Source organism: Lupinus angustifolius, chromosome LG12 (assembly GCF_001865875.1).
Source record: "Lupinus angustifolius cultivar Tanjil chromosome LG12, LupAngTanjil_v1.0, whole genome shotgun sequence".
Taxonomy (NCBI): domain Eukaryota; kingdom Viridiplantae; phylum Streptophyta; class Magnoliopsida; order Fabales; family Fabaceae; genus Lupinus; species Lupinus angustifolius.
The window spans coordinates 12,536,942-12,553,273 of record NC_032020.1 but is presented as its reverse complement, the minus strand read 5'-3'; the positions used below and the strand labels follow the sequence as shown (position 1 = coordinate 12,553,273).

Genomic DNA, 16,332 nt, shown 5'->3' with positions numbered 1-16,332 from the left:
TAGTCATATAATGAGTTATGATATTACAATTAATATGAAAATATGTTGATATTCTAACTCCCTTAAAAAATAACTCACAATGAATTTATTTCAAAATAATGATTTTAATACTAATTATTAAAAAAGATCTTAAAACGTTTGCAATTAATATTAACATATTAAATTTCATATTATGTATAATTGATTATGATAATTAATTGATTTGATTTATATTTTGATTAAATTATTTATGATTCGCTAATTTTAAGCACGCTCATTATGGATATAAATTTGCATAACTGTAAATAATAAATTTGCGAAAACTTAATAATGATGCTACACATATATGGTCGAAATTGTCTTCCTCTTTTCAATTAGTCATATAATGAGTTATGATATTACAATTAATAAGGAAATATGTTGATATTCTAACTCCCTTAAAAAATAACGGACAACGAATCTATTTCAAAATAATGATTTTAATACTAATTATTAAAAAAGATCTTAAAACGTTTGCAATTAATATTAACATATTAAATTTCATACTATGTATAATTGGTAATGATAATTAATTGATTTAATTTATATTTTGATTAAATTATTTATGATTTGCTAATTTTAAATAATGCTCATTATGGATATAAATTTGCATAACTGTAAATAATAAATTTGCAAAAACTTAATAATGAGCCTACAAATATATGGTCGAAAATATATTCATCTTTTCAATTAGTCATATAATGAGTTATGATATTACAATTAATAAGCAAATATGTTGATATTCTAACTCCCTTAAAGAATATTTGACAATGAATTTAATAATTTTAATATATACTAATTATTAAAAAAAGCTCATTATTGACACATGTCACCATCTCCTTAACTTAAGCTCACTGTCATGTCATTATGGATATAAACAATGCTCATTATGGTTATAAATTCAATCTTATTAAAACATTCTCAATTACTATCATCTAATTATTTTTAAATTTTAAAACGCTAAATAGGATATATAGTAATTGCACATTAAAATAGTAAATCTTAAAACATGCTCAATTAATATTATTTAATCACTTTTTAATACTTAAATAAGAGGAATCCATTGTTATTATTAATATAATAAGTTATGGTATTACAGTTATTAAGGAAAAATATATTGATATTCCACCTCGCTTAAAAAATAATAGACAGTGAACTTAGTTCAAAATAATCATTTATAATACTAATTATTTAAATAGATCTTAAAACGTTTTCAATTAATATTATTTAATTATTTTTAAAACTCAAATAGTTAGAATTCAATCTTATTAAAACATTCTCAATTAATATTATCTAATCATTTTCTTATTTTTAAAACGCTAAATAGGTTATGTCGTAATTATAAATTTAGATAATAGATCTTAAAATGTTCTCAATTAATATTTTAATCATTTTTTAAAACTTAAATAAGAGAAATATATTGTTACTGTTAATAGAATGAGTTATGATATTAATATATTAATAAGGAAATTTGTCAATGAATCTATTGTTACATCCAAAAATGCTGTACCCTGAATTGTAACCAAGTTCAGAAAGTTAACATTTCTGGACAGATTTGTTTAATTTAATTTATTTTTTTAACTACATTCGATGAAGATAACATTTCTTAATGAGATTCTTGTTTTGCCTTTATTATTTAGGGTGATTAACTATAAGATTTGAATATTGCAGATGTCGAGACGAGTCAGACAACATGTTGACCAAAATATTGATGATGATGTTCGGAGTCCTAGAGTGGAGGAGTCATGATCTACTCGAACAGATGATGCTTTAGAAGCATGGGCAGAGGCATCTAAAGCCAGTATGGAGGCTTCACTTTTGATGGCTGAAAAATATAGGGCAGAGGTAACTAGATCTTCTGATTTCTCTATTGCTAAATGCATGGGCACGTTGAATGAAATGGAGAATGTTAGTAGTAATGCATATTTTAAAGTCTTGGAGAAATTTCTTAGTGCTGATTGGAGGGAGATATTTCTCCATATGGCACCCCACAGGAGAAAAGATTGGGTGGGTAGTCTTTAACTAGTAGTTTGTTTGTGCATACCAGTGTTTTAAATTGTGGTCGCGATAGCGTTGCGGTTGCGGTTATTGCGACCATTGCGATGCGGATTGCGGCAATTGCGGTGTGAATTATTTTGTGAGAAAAAACATATTTTTGACATCGATGCGGTCTGATGCGGTTCCATTGCGGCCCGATGCGGTTCAAATGCGGTCTGATGCGGTTGCATCGCGGCCTGTTGCGGTCGCATCACTGTGAATCGGGATCACACCGCAATTGCGGTGTGATGCGGTTGCGGCGGCCACCGCAACCGCAATTGTGATTTAACCTTGCTTAACCCAGCGAGCTCCGGCTCGAAAACAACAAGCAAGGGATTGAGCTGAAAAAAAGAAAGCCTAAACTCCTTACTCTACTTCACCCCTCTCCTTCGCTTCTTCAGAAGTGGCGAACCAATCAGCCGCTAAACGATCGGACCAGACAGGTGCAGCCTTGAGAAGTGAACTTCCGCCCTTAGGTGTGGTTGATTCGGGTAACCTTGTGGTTTCATCCCAGGTTACTGATGCGGTCCGCAATTTGATACACTGGTGCATACTTGTCTTCTTGGATAGTTTGCCATTGTATTTTGTTGCATGACTATTTCGACCTTAGAAACTATTTTGACCCCAATTACCTTAATTTTAGTAGGTATTCATCTGCACTAGTTTCTATTACATTCAATATAATTAACTTCTTTGTTTTGCTCTTATTCTAAAAACTTGTTTTTCTTTAAGATTAAAATTTCAAACAATGACAAATTCTCCAGCGTTGTCAAATGTAAAATGATGGAGTGGTTAAATTAAAAATTTATAAAGAAATATTATAATCATGAAGTGCAAGGACAATTACAACATATAAAGAGATATGATTACTTTCACTAGGGCAACACTTTCATCCTATTGTCTTTTACTACCCTACTAATTTGCGTGCACGCTGGTTGGCACCTTTAACTCGAGAGTTCATCTCATCCACATCCGCGTCAAGATGGTCAAGAGCTTTGTTTTGCCTGAAATTTACCGTAATATATATGGAACATTAGTGAATCAAATGGAGCTCTCACATAACACAATTAAAGAGAAGGGAATTATTAAAACATTCAGTTCTTTGAGTTAAAATTCATTAGCTTAGTCATTGTTTATTCTTCATAGTTCCTATCTGCTTGTCTACTCTACAAAAAAGAGTTACTAGCAACAATAGTGTAATGCAAATTAAACATTACTCTGGGTAATATTATTAGAGTATAACAAAAAAAATTATTTACCTGTCAAGTTCACTTCCCATATTAACTGCCATGCCCTTCAAATCGCCCAAGATATCACTCAGGTCTGTGAGTGCATCATCTTGTTTGGCTTTCTCAACCTGGTTTAGTAACATCATGACATTAGATAACCTAATGAAAATGTTGCTTGGTAAACCGATATTTCATAGACTTAAAAAAACACATACATCAATTTTCTGATAGGCATTGGCTGATTCATTAGGAGGTGTAGTAGGAGCAGAACGCCCCTTAGGCAGAGGAGCTAACCCCAACTTTTCCCTGTCTTCCTTACTTCCTATATTCTTCTTGGATGCCTTATCTGTTCAGACACCATATTCCATTGTATTATTTTATGTTGCCTAGTTTATGGAAAATAACCAAGATGCTAGGACATAACATAATAATGAAGGATTGGAAGAAAACCTGCTGTGATTACAGGGCCTTGAATTTCGCGGGTCTTCTTTGGCTTCCATGGCATAGAGAACATGCCCCCAAGATTGTTCAGGAGTTTTTCACCCTGATAATCATCAGAATATACATTTTAGAATTGTATGACCAGAAAACTAGGAAACAAATTCAAGTGGAATCGTGGTATTCATTTTCAAGTGCATTTTTTCTTCTTAATTTGATTCCTTCTTCAAAGGGTCTCATATCTATGATATAATAAGTCCAGCATGATATATATTATTATAAAGTTGAAAATAATTAAAGGTATTCCGTAATGTTATTTGCATACCAATATTTGTACTCTAGTTAATGATAACTAAATAAGTAACCAACAAGGTGTATCAATTGGTTATCGGACTATTTTGTTGGTAATAAATTCTTCACCTTTTAACCAATCAATATATCTTGTTAATTGATACTTAAGACGTTATTAACCTGCATAAAGATGATATGCAGATTTTGCTCTGCAAGAATTATGAAATTAGTTAATATTACCATAGGCTGCTAGCCACATAAAATCTTTTCCTTAGATTTCAAGATATCACTCAAAATCATCCAATCTAGAACAAGAAGTTCTAAAGGGGAAATAAATCAGATATGCATACCTTACTCAAATCTTTTTCTGTTTCAACAATCATATTGTGAGTCCTTGTTATCTGCTCACCCTGCTGGTGCAACATATCAATGGTCTTTGTGGCATCCTCTCTGATGTTCTCAGCAATCCTCAGGCAATTGTTAACACTATTTGTTGTCTCCTCAGACTTGTACACTGCATAGTTTTCTAGCTCCTGAACACTTTGGTTCTCTAGCCCTCCGGAGTCACGGAAACCGTTTTTATACCTGTCTTTTGAACTGACTGATGAGGATGCAGTGGATGAAGGCTTTCTCCCCCAATCATCATCATCATCATCATCATCAAAATAGTTTCCTTTAGATTTTGGTAGCACAACAGGTTCTGAAGCCGTTCGTCTATCTGGAGTAAGGGTTGTCATCTTTTCCGATTCATTGTCTGAACCAGAAGCAGGCTTTGAGGGTGGTGCTTTTCTGAACCCAAACATTTTCACATTCAGAACAATCAAGTGGTTTTAGAAAATGTATCACCTGGTGGAGGTGAACAAGTTAGTGAGTATGTATGGTGATTTAAATACCAAGAAACTGCATTGAGTTCATCACATGCAGACATATAATGTGTCATGAAAAACTAATCCAATACATGTTAGAATAAAAGATCAAACATATAGTGGAACAACAACCTCAAACACTCTTGTACATATACTACAGCACAAAACACCAACACAAGGATATGAAAAAAAATGACAATATGAGCACAGTAACACAATTTTTCATGAAGTTCATGTACATGTCTACCCCATAGGATCAAATAAGAGTTCTATCATTTAAATATCAAGTCTTGAACATTTTATATCACTTGTAAGCTTATTTCTATTTCTCATGTATTTTTATTTTCTTAATACACATGCATTACAAAAATCTTCAGGAAAACATAAGAACACTTTTGATGTTGAAAAACCATTTCCTTTCTACATCCTCTGTCACGGGTCATGATTCCAAGAATTTCTCAGTCTTTCAGACCATTAGTTTTATTCATAAATAAGATTTTTTTATTACTTTCTAACTTTCTTAAAATACTTGCCAAGCATACTCACCCAGGATAAAAGAATACACAACTAATCTTAGCCCGAATTCGAGTCAATTTTTTCAACAATACTAAAATGGAAAAATAGTTGATTTTTTGGGGAATATTCTGTGAAAGAAGGAATCTAGAATGTTATAAAAGATAATTTATACCGGGAACAAATAAACCAAGTTAACATTGAAGCTCAGCAAAAAATGAACCAAGTTAACATTTTGACCCATACGCAGAACAACCACTCGATAACAACTAAATAAGACAATTTACATCAGGAACAAATAAAAGAATTGGAGTGAAAATTTGGGAAACTAAATTAATGAGAGTCATGCATGTCAAAAAAATGGCTCCTTTACTTGGAGGGAAAGTTAACGATAAACTAAACAACACTAGTTATTCTATGAATCAAAATGCTCATGTTTCATATGAAATAGTTAGAAAGTGTCAGAACAATGCAATAAGAAAACTCATGATAAAAAAGCAAGACAGAAAAAAAATTCAAACCCATGAAGTAGAATATAAAAAAAAGGTGAGAAACTTAAATGGGTACCAAAATATGGGGAGAACCAAAACCTGGGAATGGGTTTGTTTTAATGTGAAGTAGAGGTAATAATAAGTAACAAAGAAAGAAATGATTGAAACAGAATACAAGAGAATGTATTGTCTCTGTTTAATTGAAAAAAAATATGAAATGGATGGAAGGTGTCGCGAGAAAACAGAGACCTCTGTTCTATTCCAACCATACACATTCATTGACAATTTTAGACGTTATGTTGAGCATTAGAAAACTGTGTTGAGTATGTTCTTTTTCCATTATCTTAGAAAAACATTATAGATGATTGGTAACATAGGAAATGAGGAGAAACGAGAATTTCAACTAATAAAGTATATAAGGATAAATAATTTAAGAGTGTAATATTTGTGCATTATTAATGTGAAGATTTATATACAATATGATATCTTCTACATTTTTAATACCTATATTTAAAAGTCAATTTTGATTGAATGTGAGTGATGAATGATAAATAATATATTGACAATATATAAAACTCTTGGGATAATACATACATTTTTTTCTCATAATTTAATTGGAATATATCATAAATATATTTTTATGTTATCAAATGTTAAGGGCCTTAAATATTTTATGTACCAAAAAGTAAAGTGCCTCATTTCTATAAAAAAAAGTTAATGGCCTAATATGAAAGTCTTCGACCAAAATTCTACGGGCTTTAAGTTTGGACCTAGCGCAAAGATATATTAATTGGGTTTTCACTTTTGATATTCGTAACTGCTTTCTATTTTAAAAACCATTTTTTACACACAATGTTTAAGATTACTCCAACTATAACAAATCCTAAAACACCTTACCTTGTGATCCATGAACACGTTCATGCAAGGAGAAACTTTCTTGTTCTTGTACAAACTTCTTCACGAAAGTGTACTGTATATAAGTTCATGGAATCTAGAAGAAGTACATAAAGGAAGAACTTTTTTCTTCTTGCTTGACCTTGTTTACTAAAGAAAGGCATGAACTAAATATTAATATAATTCATCTAAATTATAATGTTATATGCAATAGGGGTGTCACAAGTCGTTTAATCTCTTTTGAGTTGATATAATTTATTTTAACAAAGCCTTTTTCCTTTACAGCAAAACTTTGACATCATGTTTAAAGATTCTAGCAATTTACTAACTATATCGGATCTTATTGGTAAATGAATTATACTTTTATTTACATTTAGAGAACATTCCAAAGATCTAGAACAAAACGTAAAATTTGAACCAATGCTTATGCGAGGCAATCTCTTATATATTAAAAGGCAGAACTATAAAAAAAATTTGGTCATGCCCGCCCATTCTTTTTATCTCTTCAATATTAAAAAAAATCGAGTTGAAATCCTCTTGGAGAGTCCAACATTGGAATATGAAGTATATGAAAGTTTGACAATTTTTAAAATTATTTATTTAAAGATAATTTAAAATCTAAATTGTTACAAATTTATCTATATCATGTGTCACTATCTTCATATAGTATAATTCCCTCACCCTTGAGTATCTTGATTCATGTGATTCAAGACTTGCTATTAAATACCAATCACATACCTAACATTTTTTTTGGTTACAAAATCCCAGACCCAACAACATAAGACTACTAATCTCCTATACACTTGTACTTAAACCAAAATCACCCAACACCCAATTATGACATAAGGAAACATTGATATGTCATTCTAAGTCATCCATCAATAATCTAAGGCATGCTTGCCTTTAAAAGTGGATAACATCCCCTCCCTAACAACTTAACCATCGTTGGTTTCATCTTTGGAGGGTCAAGATTATCTATATGTGATTTCTCTTTTATTGTCCTGAGTGAATTGTCCACATGCACTAATGGAGCTATCCAATTATTCTTTTTAAGTCTCTTACTTTTCATAGTAAGTCATGTATCATGGAATCCTCCATCTTCCTCTTATTTTACTCAAAACATCAAATGTTAAATTAAACAAACATACGTTTGTTGAAAAAGAATCTTCATCTACTCGGGGTTTTACTATTGATTGTTAACTCAATATACATAGAGAGAAAAATGAATACAATTATAGTGTAACAATTTTTTCCATTGTTATTGTATCATTCACTATTCATTTTTAGTCATCGTTGACTTTTACATAGCATAAATAATATATTAATTATATAAATCTTTACAATAACATATCATAAATATTACATTGTATTTTATAAGCTTTCATGGGTTGATATCTTTCTTGCCCAAAAACCTTGCTAGTTTGCTAGAACTCACTTGATCACGAATCCCAAAACAAATATGACATGGAATGTTTTTATTGCCTACCATTATATTCCTAAAAAAGGATAACATAAAAGAATGATTGATAGTTTGGAACCTCATTCTTTTTTAATAAAAAGTTGTTTTATCCAAGTCACTTTGAGATGAACCGCACACTATGGCTATCACTTATCTAGAGTACTCTCTCCAGACCCAACAGACACCTCACTTTTCAATTAGGAAAATAAAGTTTAGATCACTAAGCTCACTTTATGGTTTGTTTTTTAAGTGGTATCTAGATCCTTTGCTTGCAAAATGTTCAAACTAAATTTCTTTTTGTGTCTCCTTTCACTTCTGTGGCTCTTGGTTAGTTGCATAAGAGTGGCCCAGAGTTTGGTTTATTTGCACCAAAACCAATCAACATCCATCTAAAGAAAATTAGACCCGAAAAAAAAAGAAACAATGATCCCAATGCTTATGATAGACCTATAAAGCCGTGGCATGATGTATTGTTCCAAGAAACTACTACAATATATATATATATATATATATATATATATATATATAATGTATGAGTTTTTATACTGTCGCTATATTATCTATTATTATTTTTCATCACAATTAATTCTTAAATAAGAAGAAGATGAATGTATTGACAATATAATAGTTTTTACATTGTATAATCCACCATTTACCTTCAATTATTATTGACTTTATAAAAGTAATACAAATGAATGATAAATGATATTCTGACTGTATATAAATTTTTACAATGAGTAAGTACATAAACACTACATTATTCTTAAATATAACTAATACAAACAATTTATAAATGATATACTAACTGTATATAAATCTTTTCATAAGATTATCATCTTCATCGGTAGCAAAGTCAATGATGCAGTTTGAGTATCAAAAAACATAATGATGCCCAAATAGCAAAATGGTGCCCAACCTTAATTGCCAACTAAATAAAATGGGTGAAGTATCCTACATATTACTAAAAGTCCCTAAGATTGGATTGATAACGCAACTAAAGCTACTTTAAGACGACAAATATATTCTACCCAACACTTTATGTTCGTCAAAATACACCGCTAAAGATTCCAATCCCAAAATAATACCAGCATTTTTTTTCATCTGATTAGACTACGCAATATTTAATAAAAGATGTTGACTAATATAAATGGGAATTTCTTGTCATAAAATATTGCAACCACTAACAGAATCAGAAAGTCCACGATTAACATTCTTTTCATACTTGGGCATTCATCAGCAACATGGGCTTATAGCTTATATCTTGTAAGTTATCACTTTTTAACTCAAACAATAAATAAATAGAATTGTTCAATGAGAAAAAAGCTAAATGAAATTTATATTTTTGAAAATGAAGATTGTAGTTTTTAATGATAGGTTTTAACTTACTTCAAGCTTTCAATCAATACATATATCCCAAATAACCCTTTAGAATTTTTATCCGATGACAATATATGCCCTTAAATAAACAAATAATTAAATAATTAGTTAAGTAGTCAATTATTTAAGTAATCAACGAATGAACTCTCAATTGAAGAAATAAACAAACAAATAATAAATAAAAATATTACATCTTTTATAGTTGCTTAACAAATTTTGGTTAGCTCTACTCTTGGCTATGTAAAATAATTCTAATGCAACCCACTAACAATAACTTTAAAGTTATATACTATGAGTGAATACTCCTAATATATTTTCATTAAAAATATATTAAGGTTAAATTTCCCATAAAATAGACATACATTTATTCTATTTTATTTTTGCATTGGAAATATTATATCTAAGTATGTGTAGTGTGTGTATAATATGTTTTATTAACGGTATTAAATAGAAGATTCCCTAAACTAAGTTTCAAGGTGAGATTTTAGGATTTATCTCAGTAAAAGCTTCTATTTATTCAACCACAATATTATTTTGATCTTTATTTTTAGGTTTTAATTTTATCTCCTAATAAAAATTGTGTCAATTTAATTTTCAATCTTTTTAATATTTTATAAAATTTACCTTTCTTTCATAATAGTATCAAATTTCTGAAGGAACAGACCAATTATCATTGAATATTCCTTCCTAATCCCAAAATTTTGGTTTTTCTTTCGAATTAGAATATCATAGCAATGAGGAAGATCAAGATGAGATAAATGATAAAAGTGAAGTAAATATAAATGATATAAGAGAGAAAGTGAAGAGTTGTGGAAAAATTTAATCTGTTTTGTAAAACTCAATATTTGATGTGTGGAGATGAATCTTTGACGATAATTTATTATATTCCGATAAAAATCATACATTTCATGATAGAAGAGTTAAATTGAAAACAATAATAATAAAGGACTGAATTAATACTTTTTAAGTTAGAGGATCAAATCTAGATATCTATTATGATTAAAACATCAATTTAATTTTTAAAAATGACATTTATTGAGAAAAACAATCATGTATCTCAAAATGAATTAAGTTCTTATGTATAGGGCAAAAATTTTTAATGACAAAACAAGTTAGCCCGCGGCTCATCCGTATAGCTCACATTTTTTGTAAGCATAACATACAACTTTCACTCATTTACCCATTTTGCCCTGCCTGTAAAGCCCGTTGACATTTCTATTGGGTAATGCGGGCGCTCCATGATATAATTAAGAGGGGAAAATTAAAATAAATTATGATGTAATATGAGTTTTAACCTAAAAAATTATAATCTAAAATGATTTATTTAACTTCATATAAATTATTAAAGTTTTTGTTAATTTTTTTTATCTTCAACTACTTTATTTAATTATTTTTTATTTATTATATGAGTTTTTTTTTTAAATTAATTATTAAACAATGTATGTGTCATGTCCGCATAAATTTTTATAGGCATTTATAGGCCCACATCCTTAGTATTACCAAAGGAAAAAAAAAGTTTGAAGAGCAAATTAAATTATAAAAATAAGATAAATAAGTCAAAGGATATATATTTATTACTAAACTATCTGAGTGAATGCTAGGCATGGTCTTATCTGTTTCTCCGGTGGGTAGTTACTTCAGCCTTCAATGCACTCTGACCCTACAACCTTAACTATCACACTTTTCAAAGACACATGTAATACGACTTTATATATCCAACTCACATGTGTCCTATGAAATATTGAATTTCACTAATTATTGATTAATTTTAAAAACATTTATTATAAGTTAAAATTACAAAATCGGAAAACGGAAAAATGCTATTACGAGTTTTTGTACTTTTTATCAAGCTTGCATAAAAAAAGAGTCATTTTTTTAAAGTAACGAGTGGTTTTTTTAGGGAAAGACAACTTGAATATTATATAATTATATCAAATTTTGAACTAGATCTATTAATTGATCGTATCGTTTTCTATTACTTATTTTATTCAATGGTCCAAATTAATGCAAATTCACTAAAATATACATTAGATGAATTACACCCTTTGATTATTCACTATTTTTATTTCATTCTTAATAATCCTATTTATTGATTTGAATTGGTGATATATCCCTCTCCATTAGCATATATAAGTCATATATATATAAATAAGATTTTATTTAGAGTAATAAGTGGCTTTTATTATCTAGCTTTTCCACATTTTCTCCATTTAATTGGTGATGCATTCCTTTCATGTTAATGAGCGCAACTCATATTAGGACTAACTTATCCCTCCTCATCAACCATTTAAAATCATAATTGTATTAATAGAAGGGAATGATATATTCTTTATAAAACATCTCATACAACAATTGATTAATTCGGATGAGTCATTTAAAAAAAAACTTTCCTTAATCATATATTTAATGTACATAAATTTCCAAAGTCTCAAACTCGAATAACTCAAGCTCAATAACAAATCCTAGAAGAATAATTTATACAACATATATTACATGCAAAATCATAAATTAATAGATATGACTTCATTTCTTTTATATATCTTATTTATTGGCATTTTATATTAATATATTATTTCAAAAATGTGATAAAATTATGCATAACTGATATACTATCTTGAGATCCACCACTGCTCAAACAAGATATCTTAAATTAAGCAAAAAATACATCCCTCAAAATTCTCTTGATACTAAATACAGTAAGTATGTAATGAATTATTGTTTTCAAAAGATAAAATTAATGGAAAACCCTTTCTATATAACTGAGAATTCCATCGTTTGCTTTGTATCAAATCATTATCAACAATCTTTAATTTTGTCCTCTAAAACTACACAAGAGCCAAAAGGGTTGTTTGGACCATACTCTTTCCTATCCCAGGAAAAGGCCAAGTTATTATCATCTTTTTGGACTTTTTGGACCTTTTGGTGCCTATAAATTAGAGTTATTTGGTTAGCTCTTCCACATTTATGTTTGAGTAAACAAATCAAACCATTATTCACTGTTTACAACAAACTCAAGTTCCATATATTTCTCAGTTGTTTCATTGTTTTCTGTCATTGATGGCTGATTCAGCAAGAAATGAAACTGATGAGGTTGTTGTAAATGTCAAGGACAAGGATGTCTCCAAAACATGTGAAGGCTCAGACAGCTGTGTGCCTTTCTTGCAGAAGGTGTCCCCTAATCTTTCTTTTGTACTCAAATTGTTTGTAATTATATGATCTTTGGTTACAAACTCATATGATATGTGATTTGATGAAATGGCTTAAGATATTAGAAGGGTTGGTTATATTTTTCTTAATTCCTTAACTTAACCAATATTCTTATATAACCTTTGTTATTATACAATGTCATGGAATCACTATAGTCTCTTTTTGTGGGTTACATTGAAGTTGAAATATTGATTAGAAGTAACATTTGTTGATGATGATTAATGTGATGCAGTTGGTAGCTGAGGTGGTGGGAACATATTTCTTGATATTTATAGGGTGTGCATCAGTGGTAGTGAACAAAGGGTATGATAATGTGGTAACACTTCCTGGGATTGCAATTGTTTGGGGATTGGTTGTGATGGTTATGGTTTACTCTGTTGGCCACATTTCTGGTGGCCATTTCAATCCTGCTGTCACCATTGCTTTTGCCAGCACCAGAAGGTTTCCATTGTTGCAGGTTAGTTAACCAAGCATAGCCTTATTACTCTATCAACAACCTTTTTTTAAAAGTAAATAGGTAAAAGTGTATTTTGATGTTTTTTATTTTGTCACTTTCCTTAATTATAAGCCTTCATAAGAAAGGCAGATTCTTAAAGCCCATTTTTTCTTGAAATTGACATACCTCTTACCTTTTGGTAGAATTCGGATAATGATTCCTGGTATCATTATATATTTTAAGATTTTTAGATAATTTCTTCATTAAGATTTATTTCATATCTTTTTATTTATTTAAATTATCTTTGAATTTTATAACTAATATAAATTAACAATTACTATTAAATTTATCTTTTATTTCACCTTATAATAAATTATATATCATAACATATAAGATTACTTTCTTCAATGATGTTATACTCTTGTAGTTATTTTTCTCTTTTGGTTATTTTCTAATTCTTTTAATATTTTCAACAAATATATATGTTTTAAATTTTAAATAAAAGTTTAGATGGCTTGGATCTCAACATTCATCTAAAAGTATTAGATTTCACCTCTCTCAAAAAGTGCTTCAATTCAAACTTATATAATTTCCCTTGGATTTTTCATACTAGTTCCAAAATGGATAGTTTTTAACATATAGGCATTACAATTATGGAATCAAAGAAAGCTTATTCCTCTATACAAATTAATGCCTAAGTTTGTCTTATAAACAAAATTGGTAACATATCCATGTGGGGTACTTTAATATCCTATATTTAATTCTTGTAGGTACCATCTTATGTAGGAGCTCAACTCTTTGGAGCCACACTTGCAAGTGGAACTCTTAGACTAATATTTACAGGGAGTCATAACAAGTTTGCAGGAACACTACCATCTGGGTCAAACCTGCAAGCTTTTGTGTTTGAATTCATAATCACTTTTGCACTTATGTTTGTCATATCTGGGGTTGCTACTGATAATAGAGCAGTAAGTTCACACCTCAAACTTTTTCTCTTCTATTTGGTATTTTTAGGATGACATTTTCTATCCTAAAAAATATACTATTCCATATATCACTTTTTGCGATGGGTAAAAAAAATATTTAATTATTATATTTTTAACTTTAATATTTGTTTCAACCAATTATATGAAGTGACACATTTTTTTATAAATTAAAATATTAAACTTTATATCAAAATTTGTTAACCATCAAATAAAAGAAATGGAGAAGATGTCCATAAAAAATTTCAAAATTTACTTAGAATACTTTTGATTTGTTTTCTTTTATTCATCAATATTTTCGATTAAAGTTTGGATCTTGTTAACAATGCTATTGCCCAATAAATATTTTTAATGACCTAAAGAAGAAATTGTTTTCTAAGTTCCTAATATAATAATTTTTTTCTCCACTTGTTATATATTATGTTTCCTTCACAAATACCTAAGGCCCTCATTAAAAAATCCAAAGATTTTGGCCTTTTAGAACATGTTTAGTCAAATGGCATTGGCAAATCACCTTACCAAATTCTTCCACATAAAAATTTATTGAGTGAATTTACTAATTGTCTACATATGTTATTTGTGTCGTTATGAATCTCTAGCAGAAACCCTATAAGTTTATGAAACAAAAAAAATCTATCCATGAAATATTTTGAAAAGGATAATATTTATACACTGTTATTTGTTAATATAAAAATTTATATATAACTACTACTTTTAAATTATGCAGATTGGTGAATTGGCTGGGATTGCAATTGGCTCTACCATACTCATGAATGTGATGATTGCAGGGTACTAACCTAACCAACGCCTAATTACATGCATATTAAGTGTGTAGCGTTAGGAAATTAATGAGCATATATTGTTTTATTATTTAACCATAGACAATCTCATATATTTTTGAATACATATATTCTTAGACGAAATAAATGTACACACATTTACTCTATTATGCAACAAATTTATCCTTAATTCCTGTAGTAATGCAGTCATTCATATACTTTCTTATATAACAGGCCAGTGACAGGAGCATCAATGAACCCAGTAAGAAGCTTAGGACCTGCATTTGTACACAATGAATACAAAGGAATATGGATATATATAGTATCACCTATTCTTGGTGCAATTGCTGGAGCATGGGTTTACAACATCATTAGATTCACAGATAAACCATTGCGTGAGATTACCAAGAGTGCCTCTTTTCTCAAAGAGAGTAAGAGTAAGCGTGATAACTCCAAATGATTCTAGAAAATGGGAACAAAATTGTTGTCATCAAAGGGTCATATATGAAATATGCATGGATGCAACAACTTTTGCTAAGAGGTTATCTTCGTTTTCTTTTTGTTATAGTTCTTCCCCACGTATCAGGGTTAAGGGTGATGTAATAATCCCTAGTGTAGTGTAGCAAATAACCCTGTAATAATAATAATGATACATCCACACTGGAAAGAAAAGTTTGTCTCTTTTCTCTTTTGGTGAATTACATCCTCATTTTCTTGTTAATAAAGTTCAGCTTTGTGTTAATGGTTTTTTTTATCTGTACATGATATGTTACTAGTTTTTTTCACCATCGTGTAAAAGTTATTGATACCAGTTTGATCTTTATTTACAAATTTTTGTTCTTCCATATAGATAATATCATCGAATCTAGTATTTTTTATATTAAAATTTGACACATAATAATTTTGGTTACATTAAAATAGTATAACCTCTTAAACTAAATAATTTTTAAAAAAACTTAGTAAATTTAGTCTAAGGTGTGATAGGCCAATTTATAGGCTATAGATGTGGTCTAGTGTGTTCTACCCCTGTAAAACATGTATATTGTGATTGGAAAGGAACATAAAGGAATAGAAGTTAGGATGTCCCCCTAAACATAGATGTACATGCAGAACTCAGAACATGCTAGCATGGAAAAGAACTAGACTCAAGTTGTGGTCTGAACAGTGTTATGGGTACCACTCTTTTGTCTTGTTCTTGGAATAATTATAGGCCAACAACACACTAGAACAAAGAGCAACTGCATCATGAATGCCATAATTGTGGGACAAGGATACTCTGTCCCAAAAAAATCTTGTCTCCATGTCCCTAATCAA

At 29.5% G+C, this 16,332-nt stretch overlaps 2 protein-coding genes across 3 annotated transcripts; one reads left to right on the top strand and one right to left on the bottom strand.

The window, feature by feature from the left end:
- On the bottom strand, positions 2,843–6,044 carry LOC109362029 (putative SNAP25 homologous protein SNAP30). 2 transcript variants are annotated; one of them, XM_019607603.1, is made up of 6 exons: positions 5,960–6,044; positions 4,364–4,859; positions 3,735–3,828; positions 3,500–3,630; positions 3,315–3,412; positions 2,843–3,059 (listed from the first exon to the last, which is right to left on the bottom strand). In XM_019607603.1, exons 2-6 carry the CDS (start codon positions 4,814–4,816, stop codon positions 2,963–2,965), a joined length of 873 nt encoding a protein of 290 aa, XP_019463148.1. In that variant the 5' UTR covers positions 4,817–4,859; positions 5,960–6,044; the 3' UTR covers positions 2,843–2,962. The 2 variants fall into 2 exon arrangements, with proteins under 2 accessions (XP_019463148.1, XP_019463147.1); XM_019607602.1 differs by lacking the exon at positions 5,960–6,044 and having other exon boundaries at positions 4,364–5,074.
- On the top strand, positions 12,547–15,725 carry LOC109363078 (nodulin-26-like). Its single transcript, XM_019609251.1, has 5 exons — positions 12,547–12,781; positions 13,053–13,277; positions 14,027–14,224; positions 14,967–15,028; positions 15,253–15,725. Exons 1-5 carry the CDS (start codon positions 12,671–12,673, stop codon positions 15,476–15,478), a joined length of 822 nt encoding a protein of 273 aa, XP_019464796.1. The 5' UTR covers positions 12,547–12,670; the 3' UTR covers positions 15,479–15,725.